Source organism: Lutra lutra, chromosome 15 (assembly GCF_902655055.1).
Source record: "Lutra lutra chromosome 15, mLutLut1.2, whole genome shotgun sequence".
Classification (NCBI taxonomy): domain Eukaryota; kingdom Metazoa; phylum Chordata; class Mammalia; order Carnivora; family Mustelidae; genus Lutra; species Lutra lutra.
In genome coordinates, this window is record NC_062292.1 from 31,305,494 (window position 1) to 31,328,054 (window position 22,561).

At 45.0% G+C, this 22,561-nt stretch overlaps 1 protein-coding gene and 2 long non-coding RNA genes across 27 annotated transcripts in view; 1 reads left to right on the top strand and 2 right to left on the bottom strand.

The window, feature by feature from the left end:
* DISP1 (dispatched RND transporter family member 1) overlaps positions 1 to 22,561 on the bottom strand; it is a 182,519-nt gene that overhangs the window by 27,160 nt on the left and 132,798 nt on the right. For 14 of the 25 annotated variants that reach the window (XM_047703711.1, XM_047703702.1, XM_047703701.1 and 11 more), the window contains one exon: positions 17,814 to 18,342. In XM_047703711.1, coding sequence (XP_047559667.1) covers positions 17,814 to 18,325 — 512 coding nt within the window. In that variant the 5' untranslated portion in view covers positions 18,326 to 18,342. Of the gene's footprint in view, positions 1 to 17,813; positions 18,345 to 21,896; positions 21,980 to 22,561 lie in introns of those variants that run through there. The other 11 variants (XM_047703698.1, XM_047703718.1, XM_047703693.1 and 8 more) reach the window with 4 other exon arrangements.
* Positions 147 to 9,573, bottom strand: LOC125085433 (uncharacterized). The gene is made up of 2 exons (XR_007122925.1): positions 2,777 to 9,573; positions 147 to 256 (listed from the first exon to the last, which is right to left on the bottom strand). It is a non-coding gene; the product is annotated as an uncharacterized LOC125085433 (long non-coding RNA).
* On the top strand, positions 1,262 to 1,563 carry LOC125085434 (uncharacterized). The gene is made up of 2 exons (XR_007122926.1): positions 1,262 to 1,352; positions 1,414 to 1,563. It is a non-coding gene; the product is annotated as an uncharacterized LOC125085434 (long non-coding RNA).

Consider the following 22,561-nt stretch of genomic DNA (forward strand, 5'->3'; position numbering starts at 1 on the left):
AGACCATAGCAGAAACACAAACATCCTTCACTAACCTGTTGGTCACCTTCTCCTCCAAGTTCTCCTGGTCCCCAGTTTTGGGTTTGACTTGTCCATATTTGGCTCATCGTGAAAACAATTATTTGAGCTCAAGATCACAAGACACATCATTCACCTTTCTTAAAATTCATTTCCCACATATTTGGGATTACATTGCCTCTACAAAATTACTCTTTATCATACAAGTTTGAGTATGGAAGGTTGAAAGTCACATTTGCTACTTAAAAAACAAAACAAAACAAAAAAACCTTTGAGGGGGAGTTACAAAAATAATAAAAATCTACTGTATCAAAATGAATTGCGACAGTGTAAGCAATATCTCGCAGCTGTTGTGACATCTTCATTGTGCAGGCCAGGAGGACAGGCCAGTGCTCACCATCCACAGAAATTCTTTCGTTCTGCTTTTAAGAACACCAGTATATAGAGAAACGAAATTTTCTTAACTACATTTGCTCACATTTATCCTGTAGCTTAGAAACTAAATTTACATAACTCCACTGCCAAAAGATCCAATAAAGACCAAAGCAAAACCCACACAAGGTCAGCTTTTGTAAAAATAATATGGATAGAGAAGAGATTCCTTCTCAGCCGGAAGCCCAAGGTTAAAAAAATCAACTAAGCTGAAAGGAATCTGACGAGAACAAATGGGAATTTTCTGAGGGAACATGAAGAAGAGCCCAGCGTGGCAGGGCCCACCTGTTCTCAGGCCACAGTGAGAAGCACAACGGCAGTGAGGCGGAAACTTATGGGCCGCTGTGTTCGGCTCAGCGTGGTGCAGACTCTATGCCAATGACACCCAAACACCACAGAACAGAGTCTGGACGTGTATCCTGAGGACAACGTAACAAGAAGATCATGATGACAGGTCAGGAAGCCTGTGACTAACAGGGGGCTAAGTGAGGGCCCCAAGCTCTCCGACTTCAGCCTCTTCTGTACAATAAACAGAGCTGGATTCTATCGTTTCTAAGGTCCTCTCCTGCTTTGAAATTCTGCTGTATTCTGTGGAGCTTTAGATCCTTCAGATCACTGTGTATCTGAACACCAAGCCATCCGACAAGAGCTGGAAAGCCAGGCGCCTCCAATCAGAGTTCTAGGCTGAAATCTTCATGTGAATAATCAATGGAAACGATCTTCCACAAGAGAGGGAAGAACTCGTGTCTTAAAATGTTTTGAAAAATAATGCTGACTCTTTATGTGAACAGCAAGTGAGAGAGATGTTTTGTAAACTGCTAAATAGATGGTTTAATGAAAAAGGTGCTAAAAAGGGCTTGGTAAGAGGGCTCCCCACGTTTTGGCTTCAGATGAGTATGCAGGTGCAAACCATGAGGTCAGCAGCACATGCCTGAATGGGCGAGTGTCACAGGGAGACTACAGGGACCCCAGACGCTTAAGGGCAGTGATGTCCCCAGCGCAGCTGACATGTAAGAGCACTCAGGCTTTCCATAAGTCCCTCACTTGAGTCTCCCACCTACTATTACAGAAAGGCAGCATAAAATATTCATTTTTAAAAATTTAAACAAATTAGCTTTGATGGGCTTTTTCACTTAGTAAGTTTTGTCCATTCTAAAATAGGAATTTTAACTATTTTTTTTAAAAGATTTTATTTATTTGAGAGAACGAGCAAGCACACACAAACAGGGGAGAGGTAGAGGCAGAGGGAGAAGCAGGCTCCCTGCTGAGCAGGGAGCCCAGTGTGGGACTCAATCCCTAGAAACCTGAGACCATGACCCGAGCCAAAGGCAGATGTTTAACTGACTGAGACACCCAGGCGCCCTAGAACTTCAACCTTCAATGGAAGGGCAAAGCTTTGAGGGGAGATATATTTTCTGTTTTAATGTTGGTTTTGTTTTCCAATTGTAAAATGAACATACTCATGTTTTTAAAGCCTGAAAATGCAGAAAATCATGCAGGAAAAGCAATCATCGACACTCTCACTACAAAGATCTAACCTCTATATTCTTTTCGATCTATTTCCTTTCAATATGTTCTCCTTTGTGCCTAAATCTACACGTTGAACATGCACAGTTAGGGCACAATTGGATATATAACATGTCATCACCTCAGATTATGAGCTTTTCCTAAGGAATTAAAACTTCCTGAAAACAAAACATTCTGTAGCCATATAGTGTACTATTGCAGTTATGATGATTTATTTAACATATACACACAGCGGTAATCACACACTCCTTTCTTTGGCATGTCCACGTGATTGTGTGTTCACATGTGCGCACACGCATCTCTCCTACTCATGTATGGGAACCTGGTAACAGCTGGGAAACATCACAGTTATGGCAACTATTTTTCCTACTTGCTGTCTGGTCTGTTTTTAACATGATCTTTGGACACACATCTTAAAATTTCCATAGTTGCAACTTTCCTTTGTAATTTTTGGAACTACTTTTACCACTGAAGAGTGACCTTTGACCCAGATGTCTGTGTTCTTCCCAATTTCCCCTCAGTAACTGAGGCCAGCCCTATTACTTCAGGATGCTTTGGCTGTCATCTTCTGCAAAGCTCTGCTTTCAGGGGAAACGAGGATCTAAATGTTCATTTTCATAAAACACGTGATGACAGCAAGCTGATCATGGAGCAGCTGCTGAGGCCCCGAGATCCACTAGGCACATCTGTGCACCTGCTCACATGGGTTCACCGTCAGTGGTAATAGCTGTGGCTCCTGACTGACGGCCTTCATAGCCTATGCTAGTGGTGAAGAATCTCTCGGTGAGTTGGCGCTCACCTTAGCAAGATCTGGGGACACTGGGACAGGAAATCACCTCCCACCTCCTCCAGGCTTTTGTCAGAAGCAGCAGCAAATGTTAGGTTCCATTTGAGACTGGGAGCTGGGTGGAAGTCAGAAGCCCACAGAGTCATCAAGAGGTTTTACTTTAGTGAGGTTTTATGTATACCGAGGTCTGTCTCATCTATCCTGGTGGGTCCACAGATTCCATGGTTTTCACAGAATCGCACTGTTTTTGTTATTTTGGCTTCAGGAAAGGCAAGAGCTGGGACAGAGTGAACTTAGGAAATCCTACTCCTTTTAGAGAACTAATGGGTTTACAGTGTTACTGCTGTATCCGTGACTTCACAGTGACTCTGGGGAGGGAGAGAACAGCAGGGGTAACGAGAGGACTGCAGTTCTCCAGTGATGTGTGCATCCTATGTTACAGCCTAGAACTAAGGTCCTGAAGGAGATTTCGGAAGCCCTCAGCTCACTCAGAACCACTTCCAAACAGGACAACGGCATGAGCCCCAGAGGGAGAATTATAGCAGACTCCCAGATGCTTTCCTAATATGAAGCAATTTCTCACAAAGTAAACGTACTTTCCGTTCTAAGTCAACTGAGAGCAGTACGTTTCCCCGAACCTGACTTCTGTCATAGAATGAGGTATTTTGGAAGAAAAGGCTTACACATGTAGACTCTCTCATGTCAGAAATGTTAGAAACACCCTCTCTGTTCCTTCCTCCTGGCCCTAAATCTGGCTCTTGCATATGGAAAATTGCAATCTTTTTATAACCTTGGCTTAGTTCTATCGTAAGGCCTTCGACAGATGGATGGAAAAGATGTGTTACTGTCTCCACATGGATGGCTCTTTATTGTCTCCTTATTACTGAATCATTCCTTTTGCCATCTCTTCTCCACCCTAGAAGCTCCAATTCACTAGGCACTTGTTGAGGAGGAAAAGGCAGAAAATAGTTTCTACTCTCAAGCACCACGACGGGAAGATGGGCAGCCGACAGAGATGCTAGTAGGAAAGCAAACTGGGGAAGAATGTGATCGTGTCACAAAAGGCTCTACCCTTCAGCTTCTGAATAAAAATGCAGCTGTGGAGCATGTGGTGTGCTCTCTTCAAATCCCGGAAAACATTTATCCACACAAACAGCAAGGGGATGAGTTGGGGCTGGGGCGGGCGGGGGGGGGGGGGGGGGGGGGGGGGGAGGGCGGAGCTGGGAGGATGACAAAGTCCTGGAGGAAAGCACCCCACACCTTCCTCCTGCCTCTTAACTCCTCCCGCTGCATAACCAGGAAGAGAAGAATGAATGGAATACCCTTCCTGTCTTCCAAAATGAGGAAAGGACATTTTAGTTCTTCAAAGGCCTTACATCATTCCTATTTCGCCTGGCTTGTCGGTAAGAGGCACAAAGTATAAGTAAGTGTTGGACCTGATGGATTTTCATGCATGTTCATGTCTGTGCGTCTCCCACTCAGGTTGGGATACAAGACCCCCCCAGCAGGCCAGAAAGCTCACCGGTGCTCCCGCCAACCAATCGCCATACTCTGCCCCCACAGGTAAGCAACGTTCAGGCTTCCCTCACCACACTCTGAGTTTTGCCTCAAGGACTGCCTTTTTTTAAGACAGCTGAAGAGAAAAGTTTCAGGTCAAACTTGGAATAAAATTCAGCTTCGCTCAAACGTAGGAAAATATGTAAAGGTGAAGCCCTAGTAACGTTTCAGTGGGTGGCTCACAGATGAGCGTCCACTGGCCCTTTGCCTCTGACGAGCAACACAACCTCATTCATCAAGGCTACTCTTGGTTCAGTTTTCTGCCATTTATGCTACTTCTGAGTAGGTTATTTTAAAAAATCCATATTGTTCTGTTTCCTCACATTTTAGTTTCTTCCAAAATTCACGATCTTGCCCAAGTCAATGGTATCTAGTTACAATAAGCTATGCTTACTTGTGTCTAATTAACAAAGGTACCCAGGCTTCCATTTAAGGGTTTCAAAGCGCTCTCCTCTGATACTTTGGCAGAATATTTGAAGGAAGATGTCCTACATGTGACTGTGAATACAGAGACATCAATCATATGATAGATATGGGCAGGAAATGGGGATTTGAAAATTTTTTTTTAAAGATTTTATCTATTTATTTGTCAGACAGAAACAGAGAGTACAAGCTGTCGGGGGTGGGGGCACAGAGGCAGAAGAAGCAGAGTCCCCACTGAGCAGGGAGACTGATGCAGGACTTGATCCTGGGACCCTGGGTCATGACCTAAGCTGAGGACAGACACTTCATCAATTGAACCACTCCAGCACTCCGGGGATCTGAAATCTTTAACAGACAAGAGGGGGTAGGAAAACCACAATGAAAAGGTATGGGTAGAGGAAAAAGCGGCTCGGTGAGCAGCACACGGGCAGGACAGTCACAGCACTCAGGAAGAGCAGAAGCACTCTGGGGCTACTGAGAGAAAACTGTGTACGGACGGGTCATCAGTGGGGGCTGTGAACCACAGAACTCAGGAGAAGAAAGGAGATGGGTGTCACCAGTCTGGGTATCACCAGGAAAGGGGGAGGGGGACAGTCAGCCCGCAGGTCATACAGAGGATAGGCATGAAGTCTAATTACATATTAGAGACAGCAACAGTCAACATGTCCAAAACTTCACTACATGTCAAACACGATGTCCTAAGCACTTGACATAGGAAAACACTTAATTCTGAAAACAATTCTGGAAAGTAGGTGGAGATTTTATAGATGAGGAACCGGGACACAGGAAGGATAAATAACTACCCAGATTTGCACAGTCGGCACGTGGGAGGGTAGGATTCAGACCCAGGACTCCGTGCGGCTGGCGGCAAATACTTTGGCCGTTCTCCTAAGCAGCTGGTGAGCCGTCCGCATCCAGTGGCTGAGGCTAAGCCCTGCTGGTGTAAACTGGAGAGGGAGGTGCACCAGGAAGTGTGCTCAGGGCTTGCAATGGTGAGGACACAGTTCCCCCAAACCCTCAGGGGCGTTAGGGCAAGCCAACATCTGAAGCAGCCGGTCTTGTCCGGACAGCTCCTCCATAAAGGGCATGTTACCCTTAAAAGCTGCAAGATAGACTCATTACCACTGGCATTTCCACCACCACTGTGTTTGAGTGCAGCATGGATAGGACACAGACAGCGGGGAAATGAGGTGGACTCTCCCTCCGGTCTGTGTGAGAGGAATGTGAGGAGTTGCCACTGTGTCCCAGCCTGGAACTCCTCCTGCAGCCAGAGCCCATCATCTGGATGTGATCAGTGACCTTGGAGGTGAGTCCATGCGGTGCTTATGTCATGGCAGTCCTGACTTGTGAGCTTCTGCGGACACGAAGACACCTCGCAGTCAGAGACTCATCCCGAGTCCCACACTCTCTCTGAAATGGCACTTCATGGTCTCATTTAGCACTGGACAGAAGCAACAGCTCTGAACTCCTTGGGCTGTTTCCAGGATTAAATCAGAGAGCATGTGTAGAACATAGTACAAGATCTGGTATATGGGAAGGGTTCGATGAAACCATTAATATTGTTAAAAATTTGAGACTATCTGCCACCGAAATCTATTTTCTTTGCCAAAGACACAGGTACAATGCACAATCAAGTCCCATCTCATAATTTTGAAAGAATTTTACTCATTCATGTGTTTACTTAAGACTGCTATTCATTATATCAGAATACTTTGGAATATTTTTAGTAGTGATAAGCCTTACTATTAAAATTCTTAGAAAGGTAATTTTGTGATGACATTATGGAAAGGACATAGTCATGGGATTGCAGAATAAAAATAATTCAAATGTTATATAATCTTAAATGCAATGTTGATGGAAAACTAGTCTTAATCATGCACATGACCAGACATATTCAGGGAGGTGATGAACACAGACCCCATTAGTAGTTAATTGTATTTCCACACAAAGCCTATATCTGCAGGTGAGAGAAGGGGAGACACGACTCTTGACGATAGCCTTCATCCCTTCCCATCTTCAATCCTTGGTGGCACACCTAAAATCCATGTGAGTATGCTCTGTGTTTCACAGACTTGATTCACACTGATAAAGAACTGCTTTTCTTTAAATCATGATTTTTAGGCAGAATGTCTTAGGTTGGTTATTTTAACCAATGAAAAATAAAATAACTTCTAAACTATGTGACACTAAAATCCTATTTCAAACCATGTTGAATTTATACCTAAGATACATTTAGACTCCTGATTATGACCATTTCTACCTTCAGTAATGAATGTCTACACTTATAACACACAAGTTTTATATTTTCTTTATGACTGATGGGAAATGCCAGTCTATGGGAGAAAATAAGGCATGTTTTTCAAAATGACCAAACTGCTACAATGTCTGGTTATGGGCAATCCTTCTGCTGAGTCCCCTTTGCTGTCTTTCACTTCTATGCACTTGAAAGCCCAGGTAAACATTTAGTGGCTACTGTTCAGCTGAGAAAATCCTACCTCCAACTGTGCTATTAAATAATTTGCAGTTTTCCTCCTGGAGACAATAAAAATTTTGCAGAGATGTAATAAAGATTCAGCAGACACAATGATAGAAACGTGCATTTTGAACATATTTAAAAATCCCTATAGCAACTTAATCAAAACTGGCAGAAGAGGAATGACTGACACTTAAAGACGTCTCTCCAGTGGGGATGTGGAGGGAAGAGCAAGAACAGTGGCCTCCATTAGTAACTGGGCCTGGTGACCTGTGGAGGCATTTCTATGCGACGTTCCAAAAGTATGTTTGTGCATACTATACGTGATTCTCTGTCTGTTCCGCTCAGACTCAAAGCCCCTCAGCTGGGACAAATCCTACTTGCATGAAACAGCTTGAGCACTAATTTAAGTTAAAAAGAAAGTTCTTATTAGTAGAGTCTGGTCCTAAGAAGCAAGCAAGAAATGATGCTATTTTGTCCCCAGCGATTTCAATAAACAAAAAAGGAATTGTGTTATCCAAAACTGGGGGAAGATGGGTAAGGATGTCCCTTCCTCCACTATTATTAGTTAACTATCTCCTCTTTAGAGAGCGCTAGTTAAAAGGCAGCTCTTCAGCTGGCTGCTCCCTGAAAGGTGAAGGAAGCGGGGCGTGGGAAATTCATTTTCAAACACATTTTGTCTCTGCCACTTAGATGGATGAAAGAGGAGAGGCAGTAATCAAAGGTTGAAATACCACATGACTCTGGTCCCATGCAATGCACACCCTAAAAGAGGAATCCAAGAATGCCTTATGTTTTCACAAGGAAACTGTTTAAAGACATTAGAATAGTGAAAAAAAGGCACAATCAGTTCATTAAGAATAGTTTTAAATGGCTGAAAAGTGGCTTTGGTTAAGAGAAAGCATTCTTCCTCAGCCCATGAAGTTACATCTACTTGGTTTAGTTGGAGCCCATAAAGCAAACAGCCTCATGCGTTACAGTTAACGTTACACTAAATTATAAAGCACTTGCCCTTAAATGTGAGCCTTTGCACGCCAGACGATTGCTGTGAGCCCTACACCAAACATACTAAATAAGAGGACAGCATATACTTTTCTTTAGTATGATGTGAATAATAATCACTAACAAGAGATCCAAGAAAAGCTCAAAGAAAGCCAGCAAAATCTTATTAAACTTAACTGACTTAAGAACAAGGAATGCTGGAACGAAATCTAAAATCCTCAAGCCAAAATACTCACCAGACACAAACGCTGCTCGAGTAGAATGTGCTTTGGGAGAAGAAGGTGAGGTAAGAAAGTAATGTCAGAAAAAAAATCAGTACAATGTAGTGCTCAATGTTGGGTTTAATTCTGTGTGTGGGGGGGGCATTTTAATAATCGGATAATACACTTAAATGCATGTCTCCTAGGAATTGCTTTACAATGAAATAATTTTATTTTCTGGTGGTCAATAAGGTGGTCAAAGGCTGACAACTAAAAACTCCTAGGCTAATCCCTAAAAAATAAAGACCCAGAATATTTAGTGTTGGCTGGGGCCCCCAAAGTTACCTTAGTCTTAATTATGTGTAAATGGAAACAAAGACCCAGTCTACAGTTAATCAGAATTCCATTTAAACTGATGAATGGCAGGAAGAAAATCTGTTACAGTCATCTCACTCACTGAGATCTGTTACTCTGTTCCTGTTCAGGGTTACGGACTTTTCCCTGAACTACCGCCCTTCCTTCCTCCAGCCAACACACTCCCTCCCTGACTCCAATGCCAGGTCAAGGAGTTGGAGGAAACCGTGCAGGATCCCTGAGCCAGGGCCGAGAGGCATAATGAAAGCAGTGTCTCAGGAAGGGGAGGTGGGCAGGCCCAGGTGACCACAGACACAGAAATAGGGTCTGAAGGAATGAATGTGCTTCTTACTAGATACCCAGAGCAGTGCTTAGAAGCAGTAAACTGCTCACATTCCAGTAGAAAGCATCATGCTTGAATCTCAAACTACTCGGTAACGATTCAAACCACTTAATTCACAAATCCATGTAGAACATGGTATCACATCTCGTCCTACAACTTCTCCTTTGAGTCTGCTTTCTAAATTCATAAAATACATATGAACAAAGAATTCGGGAATTTATGGTTCATCCACCACTTTTATAAAATCACTCCTGCGGGACCTGCAAATATCCTGGAGGGGGCTGGGGCCGAGCAAACAGAAAGTTTATTCCTGGCCAACTCTTGGAGTAAAGATTCCAGGCCCCACCTGACTTTCTCAAAGGGGCTCCAGAGCCAGGTAAGATGGCAGCTTAGGAGATGTGTGAGGGCCTCGTCTCCACATGTCTTCCTTTTTCTCCTTATGAACGAGTCTGTGACTTTGTTTTTTTAAGATTTTATTTATTCATTTGAGAGAGAGAGAGAAAGGGAGAGAGAGCAGAGGGTGGGGTAGAGGGAGAGAGAGGATCTCAATCCAGCTCCACATTGAGCATGGAGACCAGTGCAGGGCTGGATCTCGGGACCCTGAGATCATGACCTGAGCTGAAACTAAGAGCTGGACACTCAACCAACTGAGCCACCCAGGCATCCTCAATTTTTTTTTTTTTTTAAAGTCAGAAGTCAGTGCATTTGCAGGGAGATTTAAAGAACAGAAGGAGATATATCCCCCAAATAGACTCAAACAACAGTAATAAAAGAGTGTTTTTAGGGAAACAGAACCTGTGGAGTCTTCCCCCACATCTGGACAAATATCCTACCTCATTAGACCACTGGTTCCTGATTTTCATTATCAAATTATCACATCATCAAAATAAGCTCTGCACAAGAAGGACTTGATGGATGCTCGATTATTTATTAGCCTGTTGAACAATTAATTTGAGTGTTTACTAAATGCCAGGCCCCACGCTGGGCCCTGGAGACACACAGTAGTACCAAAACCTGTTTCTGAAGGCCCAGGGAAAGGTCAGTGAATCAAAGGTATAGCTACAGCTACAGCTGCTGTGTGAGAGTCCTTACTAAGTTCTTCATGATGCTTACATAACACTGGGCAAGTGCAGCTTGGGGAGCTGGCTCCTTGGACCATCTTAGCACACTGTGCTTCAAGGATCCCATGTTACATACCAAGCACAACATGCTGTCACCCCTCCTCTGGGTCCTTTTCCAGAATGAGGCCACATGCCACTGCTCTCCATGCCCCCACTCCACACTCCCACTCCCATCCCCTTTAGGCCTCCTGCTCCTGCCACCTACCCCCACGCCCTCACTCTCACCCCCTGCAGACCTCCTGCTCCTGCTGCCCCCAGGTCCCCACTCTCATCCCCTCCAGACCTCCTGCTCCTGCTGTCTCCCCATGCCCATCCCCTCTAGGCCTCCTGCTCCTGTGGGCCAGGTTTAGGAAAGGCCCTGAATCCCTATCTGGGACTCACATGACTCTCTAGATTGTGTCTGCGCTCAGACAGCAGCTGCGTTTGCTCCATGTCTACCCTCTGAGACCATTATGGTCCCTGATGCCAGTGACCAGTCTAACTTTATGAGCTTTCCTTAAAAAGTTTAAACTCTGTGAATTTTTCATTACATAAGATCTTCCAAGAATTACTGTTTTGTGATCATTCACTCAACAAATATTCACTGAGGGACGCCTGGGTGGCTCAGTTGGTTGGACAGCTGCCTTGGGCTCAGGTCATGATCCCGGAGTCCCGGGATCAAGTCCCACATTGGGTTCCCAGCTCCATGGGGAGTCTGCTTCTCCCTGTGACCTTTTCCTTGCTCATGCTCTCTCTCACTGTCTCTCTCTCAAATAAATAAATAAAATCTTTAAAAACAAACAAACAAACAAACAAACAAAAATAATCACTGAGTTCCAGCTATGCTGCAGGCACAGTTTATACCCAAAATACCAACCAACTGGCTAGATACCTTGTTTGTGCTTTAAAAAAAAAAAAAAGATGTATTTTTATGGAGTTAATTTGTTGAAAAGAATATAAAATAGCATAGCAATCAAAATTCTCCTAATAAACATTAAGGTATATAAATTCTTTTAAGTGACAGCTAGCCATCCACTTCAGTTTGGAAATAGGGTGCTCTCTTTGGAAATAGGGTGCAAACGATTGGGTCTTCCTGAAGAGATGTACCTGATCCTTTCACTTGGGTTTACTGTTGGTTGAATTTCTTAAGTTTCTTTAAACTACTTTTTTAGCCAAAAGAAAAAGAGAAAATTTAAACCATTTCTTTTTTTTTTCCTCTTCAGTCTCTAGTATCTACTAAAACAACCCTCACTGACACGGAAAGGAGGTGAAGAAAGAACATGTTTGCCTCATTCCAAAAAATTAATTAGTTTTATGAAAGAAAGAGGGTATTGTTTGCTGACATGTACTATGAAAGCAGAAGATGACCAAGGTCCAAATTCTGAAATGAGCATTTCACAGCCCCCTCTGAAATCTGTTCCTTTATCCACATTAGTCTCTAAGAGAAGTCTTTCCATAAAACAGGCCTTCACCCCATCTGCCTGCCAGACAGACTGACTTTGGCAAGCAAGCTTGGAACATTTTAGATTTTACAAATATTATCCTGTTTTAAAAGTTAATTTTGACTACTTTAAGGAATTTAAAAATAAACCTCAGTTTCAATGAACTCAAGAGTCAATCTTACCAGACTTCTAAAATTAACCCCATAATCAGATGACATATTAACATTAGCACAGCGGCTCTGGGTCCCCTGCACAGGGAGTCCCACTTATTCTCCACAATCCTCTCCTCATCCAGATGGTGAGTCAGGGACCGTCTGCTACAGTTGTTCTTCTGGGGGCTAGGGTCGGCGGGGACAAGAGTGAAAAGCAATACATCATGTGTTTATTTCAGCCAGGAGTCAGCCATAGCTTGATTTCTGAAACAAGACTAATGGAGTGAAGAGCAGCAGCTAGGAGAAAGAGAAGAAACAGAAAGGAACACACCAGAAGAGAATGGTCACTCCCACCTTTGCAGAGACAGAAGGGAAGGCCAGGGGAAACGAATGCCTGCCCGAGACATGAAGACAGCAAGTGGCCTGGCCAGGACTCAGGCGGGCGTGTGTGTGCGAAACTGCGTGCGCACCCCTCACCTGGCACAGGGAGCAGGGGAGAAAGAGCGGGAAGAGTGAAAGGCGAGTTGTAAAGTAGTGGCCATGGTGCCTCCCAGGATGGCTGTGTCTCCCAGAAAAGCTCTGTCTGACACTGTATTGTAGACCTGCCATCGACAAATGAAATATGCAGAGAGCTTTGCCTTCAGGTTCATCTAAGTAACATGGCAACAGCTTTTGTGGGTGTAACTGGGGCCGCTAGAGAGTACCAATCCACTACAATGTTTTATAGTTGGGAGGCTTTAGTCCTTTAGATTTTTGAAGAAAAGGGATTTTATCTTTGGACATTTCCCTATGATACAGCAAGCAAAACATAAGCAGTCAAGCCCCAATTAACCAGAATCATGTTGATCAAAAAAAAAAAAGATATCATTCCCTGTCAAATACGGCTGTCACTCTACCTCGCCGGAGCTCCATTTGCTGCCGCAGAGGTCAGAAGGAACCTCAGTTGCTCCAAGAGAAAAGAGAGCCTTGCCCAGGGAAACACCCTAGCAGAACGCACATGTCCAGTATGGAAACCCCTGGCACAGGAGAACGACACCCAGGAGACTTAGAACTGAATTCTGAAGTTTACTGGACCCGGTGAGCAGCGAGCACCTAAAGCACGCAGTGGGACCACCACATCCTCCAACACGCCTGCCCAGCAGTCCCACCATCTGTAAGTAAAGGCTCATGATTATGTTGCTCTTAGTAAGAGAGGAAAACAGGAGGGAAGAATTTATGCAACTATGATCTGGTTCTCCTTCTGAATTAATATATGGATGAAGAGCGCCGCTGTTTCACTTCTGGACCTCGGGAACCACTGTGGGCACCTACCTAGAGTCCATCCAGGCCCAGACCCAGCTCTCACTCCAACCACACCACCCCCGCACCTCTGAAGGTGAGGACTACGCGGTCTGTACCTCTGCTTTCAGCACCTGACACCAGGTACGTAAGTACTCATTGACTACTTGCTGAGCAAGTGAAGCACTAACCTGCAATTTGTCCACTCATCGCACCAGCATCTTAGAAAAGCCATTTGGTTTGAGTCTAGTGATTAGGGCAAATCACAGACACTGGGATCAGCATCAGTGCCAGGTTTATGCCACAATGCTAGTGAAGTGTTCACTGTGATTTCTGTTTCAAATGTCCCAGCTAAAGAGAAATAACTCAATCGCCAGGGCTCGGGAAAGGGGAAAAGGGTGGATCATTGCAGAGCACGAGCATCACAGGAAGGCAGTTTGAGAAACAATGCTCAGAGCTGTCATCTGGCCCGGGGTGTTATGATATACTGTACATCAAGAAACCAGATTTCAGGAAGTAGATTCTCAAGAATTATCACTTCCTACCTTTTTTAAGAAGAGCTGAAAGCAAGTAGTCTTCTAGGGGAGAGCAAACAGAACACCTCTGAGCAAGTGAGCCAGACGCTGGAAGAATCCAGAAGGACAACAGGAGAAGGTGACACACGCTACAAATGGCACAGGGCACAATGTTTGGGGCGGGGACAAGGTTGTGCCCCGCTGTCAGCCCCTTTCATGGGCTCCTCCATGCCAAGCCTGCTCAGCAGCACAGCTCTTGAGCCTCTGGCAGTGGGGCACACTCGGAGTGACCATCTGCCTGCGAGACTGCCTTCAGGGAAGTAGAAATGCGCTTGCTGGGCACCCAGAACTCACATCATCCCTGCCATGATCACGAGTTTGGGCCTTGCCAAGCATCATTCATGGCATCCTCTGCCTCAATTGAAAACAGCTCAGAGCTTGCACTGGGAATCTGCTATTTCTGGATGCAGAATTCCTTGCTAATCCTGTTGTATAATACTATTACCCTTTCATCTTCAAATGGCAGTAAGAGGACCCCAAAACTCCAGAGGGCACTTTCCAGATCTCCAGAGGACCAAACTGGGCTCAGAATACTCTAGCAGGGCCCACTCTCATGCTGCCACATGCGTGTGCACGCACACACACACATACACACACACACACACACATATTCTGGCACGCACAACCCTCCACTCCCGCCATCCTGCTCACTCTACTCACCCTTACACAATCAGTCTGCATGCGCTCCCCTCCTCCCCAGGATGTCCATGCTCCGCCCCTATCCCCTCCCATGCTCTGCCCCTCTTCTCTCCCATGCTCCATCCCCACTCTCCTCCCCTCTCCCTCTTCCATGCTATGTCCCCTCCCTCCCCCTCCTTCCATGCTCCTCCCCTGCTCCCCAAACCACCCCAACCTCCAAACCCTCTCCTGTCAGTCAGAAGGCCTCTCACCTCATCAACCCACAGAGCTCCTTCCCTCCTCTGATTGCCTAGAGTTATTTTTTTCTACTGCAAAGGAAACATCATTATTATGGCACTTATTTAATGTTTAACTCCCCAGATGATTCAGAAGGCCAGAGGAGTGTGTGCCTTGTCTCTTGGTAGGGAGACATTACTTTATGCCTTTTGGATTCCTCAGTGTTCTCAGTTAGACCTGGTAATTAATGGCCAGACTGTGGGTATGAAGATGGGAATCTAGAAACGAAAAATTGGAAGCTTTAAAATGATACCTAGGTAAACTGCTTCATTTTTGGTGATAAATGGAATTAAAATAGGGTATTACCATGATTCTCACACTGACCTCCATTTTATCCATCAACAGATTGACAGATAAGGTTACAAAGCAAAAAAAGCACACACAGGTGATTGATGTAATGGATCTTTTAGAGCAATATGCTGGAACATAAAGAGCCAAGAAGGGATGAGACAGAACCTATGACTTTATGGATGGTAAGGAAAGAGAGCAGCACACATGGACCAGGATAAAATTACAGTTCCAACTTGACTGACCCTTTAAAACATTCTCTATGGCTTAGGTGTTTTATAAAATAAAACTAAAAACCCCCAAACAAACCCAAACACCAGTCAGGTAGGCCTATCTGTGGTGCAGGCACAGAGACACGTCATTGCACAAACTGTTCCTGTCCCCATGGGTGACTAGCATTGGCCTGCAGCCTGCGAGCCCCTTCTCTGCACCACGCCTCATGATTTCGTACCTGTGGCTGGCTTTTCTCTCTCCCTTCCCGCCACCTCACAGTCTCATCCTGTTCACAATTACATTTGCGATGCCCGGCATGCACTCAGAAAATACTGTTGATTGTATAAATAAGTAAATGTTGAAACTAATATAATCCTGTATGTCAATTACAGCTTATAAGGACACGTCCTAAGTGAAGTATGTGATGGACACAACTGCGAAGAGACACTCCTGTACAGATAATCTGTAGAAGATTCCATCTGTTACATGGAGTTGATCAAAGGCTCAAATTCTTGAGAAACATTCTGGATAGGAATAATTTCTCAAGGAATATTCCACTTTTTCCTCCAACTTTTCTTGATAGACAAATATGACATTTTTATCTGTTTTTTAATGCTATTCTATTTATTTATTTTATTTTTTATTAAAGATTTGATTAATCTATTATTTGAGAGAGGGAGAACAGGCGAGCAGAGGGAGAGAGAGAAAGAGCATCTTAAACACTCCATACCCAGCATGGAGCCTGATGTGGGGCTCGATCTCATGACCTCTCACGAGATCATGACCTGAGCTGAAACCAGGAGTCACCCACTGAACTGACGGAGCCATCCCCAAGCCGTATGAACACAGGACTCTCATCCCTTTAAGAATACGTGCAGAAATGCTGTGGTAAAGTTCTGCCTGTGTATTAAAAGAATGGGTTACCTGCCCATAGGTTTAATATTTTCTGAAGTTTTTTAAAGGTGGGATCAGCCTCAAAATATAGAGGTATCTGTCTCCGCTCACATCCTGCAACCATATAACTGATGATTCTAAAGTGTCAATATCAGTGACCATATAATTTCAAAGTCAAACACTTCCACAGTTTAATCCAAGGTAAAAGGAGCCTAGAGCTGGTCACGTAGCATAACGCTATCAGGACAAGCCTTTGGAGAAATAGCTTTGGCCCATCCTTCCCGTAGTTCTGTGACTAAAAGACTCTCGCCCCTGACTTGGAAAATGTATTTAGAAACTGCAAGAACACACTGCAGAGGACGGTCCCCCGAGACCCATTGTCATTCCCCATCTCCCTCTGTGTTCTTTTTAAAACGGTGAAACTAGATAATGTCAACAGCAACCCAAACCTGATAAAGGTGAAAAGGATCTATTCCTCAACCCCTTTCTGGATCTGATCCTTTTTTTATGGAGCTATAATTGACATACAGGATTATATTAGTTTCAACATAATTTGATGTTTGTATACGTTGTGAAATTAGCACCACAATAAATCTGTCACCAATCATAGTTACAAAAGCTTTTTCTTGCCATGAGAGCTTTTAAGATCTCCTTTATCAGCCACTTCCAAGCACACAGCCCTGTGTTCTTTGCTACAGTCAGCACACCATATGTACGTGACTTCCCCAGGACATACTTCCCAACTGGAGGTCTGACTGACTCTGTAGGTGACAGCGAGCCTGTCCCAGGTACACAGTGCATTGTGACTCAGCAACCGAAAGGCAAACTATGTGGCAGTGAGTTGTGTTTCCAACACTATGCTCAGTGGAAACCGTGGGACGCTGACGTGTACACACTATATGACCGCATTTGCACGAGCTTTCCAGGCAAAACCAGCACGCGGTAGCAGAGCTCAAAGTGGTGACCGTGTGGGGTGAAGACAGCAGGAATGAGGAGGAGGCGGCCGGAGGAGACGTTCTCTGTCACCCCAGAAAGAAATGCTCCAAGTGGGCTGAGGTGTGGACCACAAGGGTCAATGCCGATAGAGTTGTGCATGTCAGACTGGCGCATCTCCCTGGGTGTGAACTCTTCCCTCACTGGCAAAGGAGAGTGCTTTCCCAGCTCACTGAAAGCTCATTACCAACAAACATGAACTAATACTTGGTCTTACAAAGCACTCAGTGTTTCAGAAAATACCAGCATCGCTCACCTGCAGTTCGTGTGGAAGAGACACAGAGCAGAAAGCATACATTGGGCTAGGGCGGGTGCCAGACACGACACAGGTGTGCCCAGCACTTTTCCGTCTACCAGACCCAAAAATACTTCATAAAATGTAGTTTTCAGAGCCCTATGTTGCAGATCGACAGGGTCCCCCCTTGAGAGATGGTCTGATCTCAACATGGTCAACCAAAGCACACGAACAGAGGTGGTGGATGTGCCGCTCGGAAGCATGCGGAAGCACCTGCTTCATTGTCATAAAGGTTGCTGACCACCAAGACTCCTGTTCAGGCAGCCTTGTCACAGATGTGTCCCCCACGAGTAGTAACAACAGCTGCTGACAGTAAAAGCTTCATGGAACGTTGTAAGTCAAGGCCACCAGGACAACGAACTGACAGGCAGGCAGGCAGGCAGCACACAAGGGTCTATCAATGGATGAGACAGGGACATATTATTTCACATGCATTCTGGTTTCCTCTCACTGACACCTGCAGGCTCCTCCTTTTGGGGAAACTGACGCAAGCAGGAGCATTTGTGCAGACTTGGTGGGGCACAAAGGTGAGCAGAACCTGTGCACACTCACCTGAAGCTGGCCACGTGCGGCTGCCCGGGCTGGTGTGGAAAACGGCCAGGCCATGCGTGGTGCAGGCAGAAGGACGGAGAGGGCTGCAGGCAGCACGCAGCCTGGTAGACGGGCGTATGGCCGGGGCACAGAGGTGCAGAATACTCGGAGTGTGGCTGCAAGCAGCATGAGGCCAGAGCAGAAGGCGTGGCTGGGCCAGCCTCGGGCTGGCCCTCTGGGTGACTGCTCTGGCCGGCCAGGGGCCGATGGAATGGGCACGGGTGGCAGCATGGGGACAGCATGGCGGGCACTCTTTGGTGGCTGTCCATGGGCAGAAAGGAGGACTTCATGGTGCCATTGACCTGCAGGCATCCGTTCAGACTCACTTTAGTTCTCAGGGCCTCTCTGGCTGCAAGCTGCTGGGTGGCGAGGTCCCCGTCACAGGGTGGGACGGCACCGAGGGTGGGAGCACTGGTTGTCACGCTACCATTGCCCAGACACACAAAATCACTGTTTCCATCGTTCACCGCCATGTTCTGACTTCTTGGCCCTAAGAGAGAAAATGATGTAAAATCAGCCAGTGACAGGCAGACAGGCAAAGATGCAGACAAGACAGGAAAGATACTGGAAAGAGTCGAGAGCGCAGGGAAAGCAGCAGCCTCTGCAAGGGGCTCAGTGGCCCCGTGCACCTGAAGAGCCACCGTCCTGCCCACGCCTCCCCACCTCTGCTTTTGGCTCTTCTCTCCCTGTCCTTGTCCTCAGTGTGAAGTACGGAGTAAGTCTTAGTGCATTTTAGGGGAGGACAGGGAAAGAGAGAGCACCAACATCACCCTTCGACTCTTCACCCAGGTGTGGGGCGTTAGGACACAGGAGTAATGGACAAAATGTAGGGCCACCATGAGGGCAGTGAGTTGTGTAGTTTAAAATAATCTGGATATTTTTTTTCCCCTAAAGATCTTTATTTATTTATTTGACAGAGAGAGACACAGCGAGAGAGGGAACACAAGCAGGGGGAGTTTGGAGAGGGAGAAGCACGGCTCCATCCTAGGACCTGAGCTGAAGGCAGATGCTTAACCAATTGAGCCACCCAGGCACCCCTATTTTGAATAATCTTTTTTTTAAAGATTTTATTTATTTATTTGACAGGCAGAGATCACAAGCAGGCAGAGAGGCAGGCAGAGAGAGGTGGGAAGCAGGCTCCCTGCTGAGCAGAGAGCCCCATGCGGTGCTCAATCCCAGGACTCTGAGATCATGACCTGAGCCAAAGGCAGAGGCTTTAACCCACTGAGCCACCCAGGTGCCCTTAATTTGAATAATCTTAAGAATATCTTGTGTCTCGGCAGGGATGTCCATTATCACCACTGCTATTCAACATAGTACTAGAAGTCCTAGCCTCAGCAATCAGACAACAAAAGGAAATTAAAGGCATCCAAATCGGCAAAGAAGAAGTCAAACTATCACTCTTCGCAGATGATATGATACTATATGTGGAAAACCCAAAAGACTCCACTCCAAAACTGCTAGAACTTGTACAGGAATTCAGTAAAGTGTCAGGATATAAAATCAATGCACAGAAATCAGTTGCATTTCTCTACACCAGCAACAAGACAGAAGAAAGAGAAATTAAGGAGTCAATCCCATTTACAATTGCACCCAAAACTATAAGATACCTAGGAATAAACCTAACCAAAGAGGCTAAGAATCTATACCCAGAAAACTATAAAGTACTCATGAAAGAAATTGAGGAAGACACAAAGAAATGGAAAAATGTTCCATGCTCCTGGATTGGAAGAATAAATACTGTGAAAATGTCTATGCTACCTAAAGCTGTCTACACATTTAATGCAATTCCTATCAAAGTACCATCCATTTTTTTCAAAGAAATGGAACAAATAATCCTAAAATTTATATGGAACCAGAAAAGACCTCGAATAGCCAAAGGAATATTGAAAAAGAAAGCCAAAGTTGGTGGCATCACAATTCCGTACTTCAAGCTCTATTACAAAGCTGTCATCATCAAGACAGCATGGTACTGGCACAAAAACAGACACATAGATCAGTGGAACAGAATAGAGAGCCCAGAAATAGACCCTCAACTCTATGGTCAACTAATCTTCGACAAAGCAGGAAAGAATGTCCAATGGAAAAAAGACAGCCTCTTCAATAAATGGTGTTGGGAAGATTGGACAGCCACGTGCAGAAAAATGAAATTGGATCATTTTCTTACACCACACACGAAAATAGACTCAAAATGGATGAAGGACCTCAATGTGAGAAAGGAATCCATCAAAATCCTCGAGGAGAACACAGGCAGCAACCTCTTCGACCTCAGCTGCAGCAACATCTTCCTAGGAACATCGCCAAAGGCAAGGGAAGCAAGGGCAAAACTGAACTATTGGGATTTTATCAAGATCAAAAGCTTTTGCACAGCAAAGGAAACAGTTAACAAAACCAAAAGACAACGGACAGAATGGGAGAAGATATTTGCAAACGACATATCAGATAAAGGGCTAGTGTCCAAAATCTATAAAGAACTTAGCAAACTCAACACCCAAAGAGCAAATAATCCAATCAAGAAATGGGCAGAGGACATGAACAGACATTTCTGCAAAGAAGACATCCAGATGGCCAACAGACACATGAAAAAGTGCTCCACATCACTCGGCATCAGGGAAATACAAATCAAAACCACAATGAGATATCACCTCACACCAGTCAGAATGGCTAAAATTAACAAGTCAGGAAACGACAGATGCTGGCGAGGATGTGGAGAAAGGGGAACCCTCCTACACTGTTGGTGGGAATGCAAGCTGGTGCAACCACTCTGGAAAACAGCATGGAGGTTCCTCAAAATGTTGAAAATAGAACTACCCTATGACCCAGCAATTGCACTACTGGGTATTTACCCTAAGGATACAAACGTAGTGATCCGAAGGGGCACGTGCACCTGAATGTTTATAGCAGCAATGTCTACAATAGCCAAACTATGGAAAGAACCTAGATGTCCATCAACAGATGAATGGATAAGGAAGACGTGGTATATATACACAATGGAATACTATGCAGCCATCAAAAGAAATGAAATCTTGCCATTTGCGACAACGTGGATGGAACTAGAGGGTATCATGCTTAGCGAAATAAGTCAATCGGAGAAAGACTACTATCATATGATCTCCCTGATATGAGGGAGAGGAGATGCAACATGGGGGTGTTAAGGGGGTAGGAGAAGAGTAAATGAAACAAGATGGGATTGGGAGGGAGACAAACCATAAGTGACTCTTTTTTTTTTTTTTTTAAAGATTTTATTTATTTATTTGACAGACAGAGATCACAAGTAGGCAGAGAGAGAGAGGAGGAGGAGGCAGGCTTCCCGCGGAGCAGAGAGCCCGATGCGGGGCTCGATCCCAGGACCCTGGGATCATGACCTGAGCCGAAGGCAGAGGCTTTATTCCACTGAGCCACCCAGGCGCCCCCATAAGTGACTCTTAATCTCACAAAACAAACTGAGGGTTGATGGGGGGAAGGGGGTTGGGGGGGGGTGGGGTTATGGACATTGGGGAGGGTATGTGCTATGGTGAGTGCTGTGAAGTGTGTAAACCCGGCGATTCACAGACCTGTACCCCTGGGGATAAAAATATATGTTTATAAAAAATAAAATTAAAAAAAAAAAAGAATATCTTGTGTCTTAGAAAAATCTCAAGAAAATATGATCTTTCCCCTAAATCTCTCAGGTCCTAGAATAAGAAGAAACAAAAGAAAATAAAAAGCAATCAGCTAAGCCAAGATATCAGACACCAGAGTTTTCTCTCAACTGATGACTAGAATGCGTAAAAAATGAACAAGCAGGCCCTGTAAGCTGCCAAGAACTTATTACGTTGTCCTCTATGTTATGTAGCATTGTTTGCACATGAGAAAAAGAATAGTACGAGTGGGATTTGCTTGAAATGAGGTTTTTGTTCTTAACTTTTTTTTCCTTTTACTAGAAGGTCCAGGGCTTCAATGTAAAGGAAAATTAACAGTCAAATTACCAGTAGCATGTTTCTGTCCGTCAACAAACAAAAGCAAAAACACACAACCTCCTCCCTCCCCTCTCACCTACCTCACCTCTGACCATGTGCACAAAATGGAATCTGCAGTAAGAGCAACGGGTCCCCCCACCGCCTGCGGTCTATTTATCCCACACGTGAATTTAAGCCAACAAGAGAAATGCGGTGTAGCCCTCTAAACCTTTGGGCAGGGCACTCCTTGAAGCAGGTAGAACAGCCTGCAGAATAGTCCCTCCCTGATCTCTCCCCACCTCCTGCGGACACGTAGGCACCAGAGGAAATCACCAGGGCTCAGTCTGAGCATGTGGCCATTGGACCTGGCAAACCTGCCTACCCCCTGCCCCAGGAAGGTCCCAGTGTGCACTGTCACCCACTCCATGCCCCCACAGCAGGGGACTTCCTGAGCAGAGCACGCCACAGCGATGCATGTCCAATCTGATACTGGTGCCCAGAAGATGTTGGCCACAACTCCAGCATCATTACCGTATTTCCCTTCTGGACAGAAAAAGACTCCTCAAACACACGCACAAATTCAGCATCATAAGAAATGGAAGAATTATATGGATGTCAAAAAATTTCTTTGTAAATTATTTTAGTGGAAAAACAAAGACTCTATAAACCTCAGAATATATGTAAAACTGTGGATGCTGACTTCCCTCCTCCCTTGTTAACACTTCTGAAAGTGGTCACAGGTCCTACCGTCCTTTGCAGGGACCATGGGGA